The sequence below is a fragment of the Zosterops lateralis genome (genome assembly GCF_965231275.1).
Source record: "Zosterops lateralis genome assembly, chromosome: 1".
Taxonomy (NCBI): Eukaryota; Metazoa; Chordata; class Aves; order Passeriformes; family Zosteropidae; genus Zosterops; species Zosterops lateralis.
Window position 1 is genome coordinate 22,880,172 of NC_139762.1, and position 9,511 is coordinate 22,889,682.

The 9,511-nt window shown below is 40.1% G+C and overlaps 1 protein-coding gene across 1 annotated transcript; it reads right to left on the reverse strand.

Moving 5' to 3' along the window:
* Positions 1–1,030: 1,030 nt before the first annotated feature.
* SRI (sorcin) lies at positions 1,031–9,135 on the reverse strand. Its single transcript, XM_083875426.1, has 8 exons — positions 8,975–9,135; positions 8,292–8,375; positions 5,087–5,156; positions 4,339–4,382; positions 3,165–3,312; positions 2,962–3,075; positions 2,449–2,507; positions 1,031–1,749 (listed from the first exon to the last, which is right to left on the reverse strand). The coding sequence occupies exons 1-8, from the start codon at positions 9,020–9,022 to the stop codon at positions 1,723–1,725; spliced, it is 594 nt and encodes a 197-aa protein (XP_083731552.1). The 5' UTR covers positions 9,023–9,135; the 3' UTR covers positions 1,031–1,722.
* Positions 9,136–9,511: the final 376 nt, after the last annotated feature.

The window sequence follows — 9,511 nt, forward strand, 5'->3', positions numbered from 1 at the left end:
CTCGTCAGTTGTCAAAGTTTTGAACTGCAGCAGAACTGATGTTGGATGCTACACTCAGACAAACCTTTATGATTTTGGTCATTCTATTAGAAATACTTTTGGTAGTATTCCATCTGTTTCCCAACTTTATGTGCAACAGGACAATGTATTATCAGAATGTGGATGTATAATCTTGTCTATGCCTTTGAAATTCATTATGAGGGTAGAAAGAGAACTAGCTTCTGAAATGAAACTACAAGCCATATCCAAAGGATTCTAAATTTAAGCAGTAAGTACAAGTTGCTTCTTTAGGGGAGACCAGTCTGCTTTGAATTTACAGCCCAAAAACTAAAGACCTGGATTTAACAGACATCTCCACAAAGCAGGGTATAATACAGTGTATCTTTGAGTGAGATTCCTGCTCTGAGGAGCTCTTGTTTGTCCAATGATGTCTATACATATGTGTCTATATATATGTGCATATGTGTAGTTTTGCTTTCATTCCTTAATGCAAAGGTTCATCCCCAAAATTGCCCTAAACTGCTTATTTAAAAAATATACTTCTTTTAACAGTCTTCTGCCATTGTATTCACAAGCAGCAAAACAACATACATCACTCCTCTGTAGTAGGCAGGAGTGACCAAAATTGACAAAAGTTTCATTAACTTATTTCATTGGAAAGAAGTTTGTACTGTCCTTCTCTCCATACAGTATCCATCTTCCCCTCAAAAATCCCTACAACAAAGGCAACAAGAAAACCCCCACCAAACAAAAAAATTCCATTTTTTTTCCCCTGAAGAGCCTCAGGCAAGTAAACCTTGGCTGTCTGTATCTGCTTTCATTGGTAACTACTGCTGTGATCTGAAAGAGTAACCTGGCAAGAATTTTTTCCAAGTGGGTTTTGGCCTTGTGTATTAGTTGGCATATTGAGGCATGAAGGCCACTTGCTAGGGGTTAAGTGGAGGACATAGAAACATTCATTTACATGTAACTGAAGTCTGTCTGTCTGCCTGTGAAGGGACAATTGATGCACAAATTGACACAGCACAGCTTTTGTGTGTTCAAAAGCATTTTATGTAGTGACACAAACAAAGCAAGAATCTTACAGGAACAAAGTCCCCTGTACCAGAGCACAAGGGTAGAAGAGTTCTCTGCTATGTTTTGTTGCATCCCTCCTTACAAGAAGTTCTAGCAGGTAGTCTTACACTCAGTGCATGGTGTCACACACTTCATCTTCAAAAGAGCTGACAAAGTAAGTAACAAAACTTACTGATGTTCTAACAGACCAGTGCAAAATTACCATTCCAGAAGCCCTTTCAGTTTGCAAAGCTGTCTTATGTTGTGAAAGACAAGAAAATATGTATCTTCTTAAGTCATACATATGTTACAGTTTAAGTCAGAAAAAGGTAAGTTGCACTCCAGAAACTGATTTTAGTGACCCATGGGAAAAAAAGTAGACACACCACTGAAAATCTTGCCGTTTGCGTGATCTGAGTTATAGATAGTGACTTGCAAGTTTATGAAAATAAAAACCATCTTTAATAATCACAGATTGGAAGTTAAAGACAACAGTACATGAGTAGTTTATATTCATTATCAAGACTAAAAAATGCGTGTAAAGCGATACCTTCATAAAATATGCAATTTCCAATATTGAGATACACAATCATTGGAGGACTTGGCAAAGCAAAACACAGACTGGAATGTTAATTCATGATCATCCACAGCTTGCTTCCTTTTGATTTAGATGCTCATGACACACTGTATGAACTGAAAAGAAAATAACCACTTATTAGATGAATGGCAGACAGCAAGTTTTTACTGTTCCTCCTGTAAGATTCATTGTCACTATGCTTTTCTGTAAAGAAATTCAGCCCACAAATAGTAAAGCTTTAATATATATACGAAAATAAACAAATAGGTAATTAAAGCAAAGCATCTCCTTAATGACAACAACAACAAAAATAAAAACTAGCACATATGGTCCTCTCCCCCAACTCCAAAAAAAACCCCAAACCCCAAAATACCCAAATCCAGGATGACTTGAATCTAGTGTACTCTTTTTTCTGCACAGATGTGGCTAGGAAGCCAAGACCCACAAGCCTGACTGAGTGTGATTCCTGTCTGTTCCCACCAAACCTCCACCAAGCTTTCCCAGGGAAAATCCCTAACAAGCTTTAAAACAGAAAATTAAAAAAAAAAAAAAGTCACAGAAAGTGATGCTAACAAGTGATGTAGCTTCTTGGATCTTCTTGAACCACACTGGATAGAAGTTCAGAAAAAAGGACACAAAATTGTATAGAACTCTGTAAAATACATGAAAGCTTTTTGAGACAATACTCAGCAAGCCCCAGAACTTCTGAGTTCTCACTGTATGTGTAGGGAAGATAGGCACAAACTCAAATAATGTCCTAAATTTTTCTTTTGTTTTACCCTGGAATTTTAATAGATTCCTTAAAATTTACTTACATCATCATAGTGGAAGTTCACAAAACCCTGTTGAGTTGCATCCCTTCTTCTAAAGCATTCTGCAAAAATTCATTAAGAAAAGAAAAACCAGGTAAGAAAAATTACAAATAAACAATTTTTTAAAGTGTAGGAATTTCAGGAATTTTCCTAAACGCCTAAAATTCCCCAAGTCACATAAAGGAAAGCATGATTGAGAATAGTGCAACTCATTCCAAGACTTAAATTCCCATTCTAAATTTTTGTATTTATTGTATACAACCCTTTATGTTCTATTAATTAAAAAAAAATCCCAATTTTGCTAACATAACTCTTCCAGTCTCTGGAGTAAACCCTGCATTAGTATAAAGTCCTTTTTTCACAGGAATTTAAAAAATCCTGATCTGTAATTGTCTATAGACTATTGATAGAAACCGCTTTTGTAGTATGCAAGTTGAACCTTGAGATAAGTGAACAGTCAGGTTTTATTAAATAAAAATATATGATGGGGATGAGAGTAACAAGGATCTAGCGTACCAGTGAGAGCTCGGAGTTTCACACAGCAGGCAATGTAATCATCAAATGCAATCTTCCCTTGAGTGCTGTATCGCTTTGTGATTGCAGTCACAGCCTGTGGGCTCAGTCTAAATCCTATTTGAAAATAAAGTCATTGAAAATATCATGAGTTAGTTACTGCAGGGAAATGTGTAAGTCAGTAGCAAGAACATTTCACAACTTACCCATAGTCATCAAGGCTTTCTCCAGTTCCTGACGATCCACTGTGCCACTTCCATCACTGTCAAAACTCACAAAGTGTTGCTTCCAGCCATTGACCACAGCCCAGAGTTCTTTAAACTCATTAAATCCCAGTGTGCCAGACATATCCCTCTGATTTCAAAGCTAAGAAAAACATTTCTTAACTAGACAAAGCCACCAACAAAAAGTGACAATAAACCAAACCAACAAAAAAGACATTTCTCTGTAGTTAGAAACTTTTACTTGAAGGCTAATATTAATACAATTTTACTATTATTAATTTATCTTGTAGAAAACTAACTAAAGCATCCCCCAGCTCAGATGGAGGTACTACTACCCAAAACCTAAGGTCAGAGAACCTGCTCTCCCCATTTCTTCCTTGTGAAACCTTCTAAAGCCATTTTCTTGTTGTGAACACACTTCCCTTTTACCTGCTGCTACGTAATTGTAACCAATTAAATACATAGCTGAAATAAGGATAGATGCCAAAGAATAAACTGTTATAAGATCAGTTCTCTCATATTCTAAGTGGTTTGTTCAAGATGAGCTAAGAGCCCTTCCTGGTTAATTTCTGCTTTTTTCTTTTTAAGCAGCAAAACTTTCAATTTAAGTTTTGGCTAAAAAAACCTCTGAAGATTCCAACCTTACACAGTATATCTAAGTCTTCCACAGGTGTTACTGCTGAATGCCATATACCATTCCATTAGATAGTCAAACCTGATACATTCATGGAGCAGGATTTAGGGGGACTTAGATTGTATTCAGGCTGCATACTGCTTAAAATTCATTAGGAAAGATGAGAAACTGGAAAGTTGTCCTATTTGAAAAGCACAGTAAGTATTTGCACAATACTTTATTCTGGGCCACCAGACCTGACCCTTCATACATTCAATAGGGAAACAGTTCCCCAGGCTTAGAGGGATACCATTTCCTGTAAAACGATTGGTCACCGAAAGCCTCATTTATTTATTATTTCTTCATTAAAATTTCAGTTAAAATTAGTGAGAATGGAGTTTTGTAGCTTCCCAATCACAACAACTACAAGACTTATCAAGTAAAAGCTGAAGAGAAACTACAAAGCACTTCCCAAATGTTTTGGCACTCTCTTATCTCTGCTTACATAATGCAAAAATGTTTACACTTCATACTAAAGGATACATCCAGCATTGAGATCATAAGTCTGCAAGTCTCTAAGTTGAAAGCTGTTAAAACAGAAAAAGGAAAATTAAATAAATAAATAATGTTAAGAGCATAATCTTCAGTTTTATCTAAACATAAAATTTCAGCTTTATTATAAATTTAAATTATATACTGATTATATATTATAATGTATAAACTCTTATGCAATTGGTTCCCCTGCATACAGATCCAAGTAAGTGCCATTATTTGTTAGAAAAACTGATAGTAGATAATTTGGAGGCAATTCAAGTTATATTTAAAATTAACTTGCTCTTATCTTAATCCACAGCAGTTTTGGGTTTCAAAGCAGTCATTTACATTCCCCCCCAGCAGACACCACTTGAGCAAGCCGGTATCACTCACAGAAGCTGTGAACTGAACAGGAGGTATCCCAGCAGAGTCCTGCCACAGATTTTGGTCAGTATCAAAGCTCAGTTCAAACCAAAGCAAAGCATCTTTATAACAACTGTCTGTCCATTACAGAACAAACCACTTCAACTCCACAGCCCAGCAGAGCGGAGAACTAAGGAGGCTGAGAAGGCAAGCCCTTGGTGCACAGAACTGAATGCAGAGAATTTACACATCCAAGATAATGAAAGGAAACCCATTTGCCATGCAAAGAAAAAACCCCAGCTCTGCAGAAGGCACAATTACACGTGTTTTCTAGTAATGGCAGGAAGAATTAGTGCGCTTTAGATTTGCTTGTTTATTTAAATCATTAACTTACGTTTATATGCTCCTGCAATCCCTGACTGGGTGAGACATCTCTGTAGCTCATCAGCATCTATTTGTCCATCCTTTCGATAACAGAAGATGTATCAGCTATTAATACCCTCTCCCAGGCTGCTTATTCCCAGTACCCACTCCCTCTCCAGGGGCATTCAATTAGTTATCCTTCTCAAGACACACTTGTAACTCACAAATATAAAAAATCTTGGGTTTTTTTTTAAATATTAAGTTGCTAGTAGAACATGCAAATGTAGAAAGCAAAGAACTTTGAAAAAAAACCAAAACAGACTCAGAAAAGATACCTATCCACATGGCTTGGAAAGATGCCTTACTTCCAACAAATCCTGCTCAGGGCCAAGTGGAAAAAACAACCACCAATTCATGGAAAGCAATGAGCTGCCAGAAGTGGAGGTGGAATTCTAAGTTTTATTCCTCACATCCCTAACATGAAGTTTGGTTCACACAGAGTTTAATTTAACCTCAATTCAGGAATGGAACATTATGTCTGTAGACATAAAAAATCATGATGCTTCTGTAAAGCATTAGAAGATGAAAAGCCAAGTCAGAGGAGGTTTAGGTTGTATATCAGGAAAAGTTTTTTCGCCCAGAGAGTGGCTGAGCACTGGAATGGGCTTCCCAGGGAAGTGATCACAGCACCAAGCCTGACAGAGTTCAAGAAGTATTTGGACAACACACTTGGGCACTTGGTGTGACTCTTGGGGTGTCTTTAGCAGGGCCAGAAGTTGGACTCAACGATCCTTGTGGGTCCCTTCCAACTCAGCATATTCTATGACTGTGTTTGCTACAGCATTTCCCTAATGTTTTTAAACCCACTTTTGAAAGCTCTTTATTTCAAGAACAGAGATATGCTATGATATGGAGAGAACAGCATAGCCTGATAACTTTCAGAAATGAAGTATCATTGTTTATAAGACAAACAGTAGTGTGTTAAATGATATTTGAGGAAGTCTGAAAAAAAAGACAACAATGTTTTGATTCTATGTAAAGTTAATGGCAGCTAAACCCAAATTTGCTTTCTGTCTACTCCATCAGCCTAATTATACAGATATATTTAGTACTTCATATTAAAAAAGTAAGGAAAAAAAGGGGGGGAAAATGAGGTTTGAAATAGCCATTAAGATTAAGTAACTAATCTCTTCAAAGGCTTTGTACCTTCTGAAATTAAGATAGGAACTGCATAACTTTAAACTAGAGATATTTTAGATAGAAAAGTATGACTGTAATCAAGATTAACATTACCAAAAAGGTTTTTTTGTCTTTTTTGGTAGATCATAAACAGATTACACTAGACAATGCATATGGGCTTTGCAAAAAGGCTAAAAAATAAATTATTGCTTCCTACAAAGACAGACTGAATACAAATTTAAAACAATACTTTTGTCTTCTTCTGTAAACAAAGGAAACTAATTCATCAAGTCACAGACAAGATTCCTGTTGTAAACTACCTCAAAGAAAGCTTAGAGAAAACTTTATATATTATATAGGCATAAAAACAACACAGAGAGCAGCAAACCATAACCAAACCATACCAATTCTACAATAAGTACATATGGATAACTGAAATGTGGCTTTTTACAGAGTTGCATGGATGGCCATAAAAGCAACTGATAATTTATCTGTTACATTTCACTGTCTCCTTACAGGGTTTTTACTTCTGCACAGCCACTGGTACCAGAAACAGAAACCTCAGATTCCAAGGATAACTTCAAAAGCTACTGAGTTCATTTCAGTAAGGATTGATTTCTACAAATAGAAAGCATTTTGGAGTATTAACTTAAGTATTCTTAAGTGCTAACTTGATCATACCCATGAACTGACTGGTTTCCCAGCTTCCAGTATCCATGCCTCCCTTGAGAAACCTGGGCATGGTCTATGTTTTGCTGAGATCCAGCTCCTGCCACCCCTTGTCCACAGCACCATGTCCTGTTTGCTGCTCCCTCCCTTTCTCTTTACAACAGGAACTAATTCATTTTTCCAGCCAGTCAGTTACTGGCTCCAGTACTGATTCCTGGCACACATCCAGGTGGCACCTGTACACAGAGGCAGCTCAGCTGGCAGACAAATGTCAGCACATTCAGCAGAACTCAGCTCTGGACTCCACCTTCTCAGAAAGGCCTCACTACACAGAGGTCATTCCAGTGTTCCCCTTTACTACAAAAACACACCATCTAATTATTTTCATAAGCATTTAGAAGGAAGATGCTTTAGACTGCAAGATGCAGTCATGCATTATTAATTCAAAAGAGTAACACAGAGAACAAAACTAATCCAAGTTATGGGGGGAATCTGAACATCAGCTAATATTGCTGAATTCAAATTTTCATGGTGTGGGTGTATCTACCTGAGATTAACAGTTCTAAGATCAGAGTTTTAGATCTGCATGCACCCTGCAAGTGTGCAATAAATACCTATAATACGGCCAACAAACACAGACCTTCAACTCAATAAACCTAACTTAATTGCTCCTAACCCTGTAATATAGTTCAAAAAGCACTTTTTTCTAGTAACATACATGATCATACAAAAGGAATATATGCCACAGAATTACAGGAAAGAAATTAAAAATGCAGTGCAGAATAACAAGGAAGGAAAAAAAAGTTGTGAGTGCCCTTCCTCTAGAAGAATAATTACTCTATATCACCACTAAACCCAGATGTTGGCACAACCCATGACTGCTTTTCCATTTGTGAGTCTATTAAGATCACACAATGACCTCTTTCCTATTAGCATTTCCTGCTCTTAGCCAGGCCATCTCCACAGCCCACGCTTTCCACTGTTTTTCTTTTCTTTCTCCTAAACTGCGCAGCATTCACCAGCCCAGAGCTGAGTCACAATTCAGCTACAAAATTTCGTGCATCTACATATTCTCTCTATATACCTGTACAGGAAATAGAGGCATACACGCCTATGTTTGTGCTTATATCTATGCATTTACACATACAATATAGAAACTAACAGCATTATTCAAACTGTTTAGTTCCTGTATGTATATAGCTATAACACAGGCCAATACAGCTATGTACAGCAAATAGGATAAGCAAAACAATTATGGATTTGCTTTTTTTTTATCCAGAAACATCAGTTTTTCTCACTGCAAATACTAGGCATTCCTCCTTACAAAGGTAGAGAGTATTCCCTAGGAAAAAAAAATCCAAGAAGGAAATAACATTTTGTAAGTTTACCTGCCCTCCTACTGCAGCAAAATAACCATACAAAGGATCCTGAGCTTGTCCTGGGAACGCTGGTCCTCCTGGAGCTCCTCCATACTTTGGAAATCAAAAAGAAAATTAAATTAAAATCAGTGATTCAGTTAAGGATCTGCACTTATAAAGTTACATTTTTATGTACACACCATGTCAAAAGGAAAATCAAACTAACCGAAAACGAAAACTCCTCATGAAAAAATTCCCCAAACCAGCTCTCACTTTCAGTACTGATATACTAATGTATTGCAAGCAGAGCAGTGCAAAACCTTGCAGAGGAGCAACTGACCCATTTACATGCAGCCTGCTCTATCGCCAAGGTTTCATTTTATTCTGCCCCAGCAGAAAACGGCGTGCTGAAGAAATACTACGGCATTGCAAGTATTTTTCTCCACTTTAGGAAAGTTGCGCAAAACAGATGTCTAGGGCAAATACATGGAAGAATATTAATTAAGTGTGAAAATCCTTAAATAAAACTTATTTTTAAGCGAAAACCATGGAACGTCGCCCTCGGCACTGACTTTGGCCCCTGGCGGCGCTGCCGGGGACGTGCCCCCCCCTCCCTTCCCCGCCGGCGCAGCCCCAGCGGGCCGGAGCCCGGGCCGGGCCGACCCCCCTCAGCCGCCCCCGCCGCTCCCCCCGCGGGCCCCGGCCCCGCTCACCCCGCCCTGGTAGAACCCGCCGGGCGCCGGCTGCCCGGGGTACGCCATCTTCGCCTGGCACCGGCTCCGGCGGTCCGGCCGCACCCGGGACCAACCACCCGGATACGGAGGGAGGGCGGCAACTTCCAGCCCCGGCCCTTCCCGGAGCCCGCGTCCCGACGCGGCCCGGGCGGGGCAAGCGGCGACCTTCCGTCACCAGGGCAGCGGGCGGTGCCGGGCGGGGCCGTCGGGAGCCGAGGGACCACCCCCCTCCGATCTCCTCCCCTCCAAGTTCCCCCTCGGGCGCGGTGGTTCAGGCCCGCGGCCCTGCGGCGGCGTTTCCCGGCGCGGGCGGGGCGGGATCCCGCCGTGTCCGGCGCTGAGGGGCGCGGGCGGCGGGCGGAGCGGGCTCCGGTCACGGCGGTCCCGACCAGCAGCTCTGACCCCCGCAGGAGGAGCGCCCGTGGACAGAACCGCTCCGCTGGGGAGGAGGAGGAGGAGGCTGCGGCCCTGAGCCAGCGGGCAGCGCTGGTGGGGCCTGTCCCCGACGTGTCCCGG

Coding starts and splice junctions, on each gene's coding strand:
- SRI (XM_083875426.1), bottom strand. CDS start 9,022: ATGGCGTACCCCGGGCAGCCGGCGCCCGGCGGGTTCTACCAGGGCGGG. Junction 4,383..5,086: donor GATTGCAGGAGCATATAAAC/GTAAGTTAATGA, acceptor CTGTTTTAACAG/CTTTCAACTTAGAGACTTGC. Junction 3,313..4,338: donor TTATGATCTCAATGCTGGAT/GTATCCTTTAGT, acceptor CTTTGAAATCAG/AGGGATATGTCTGGCACACT.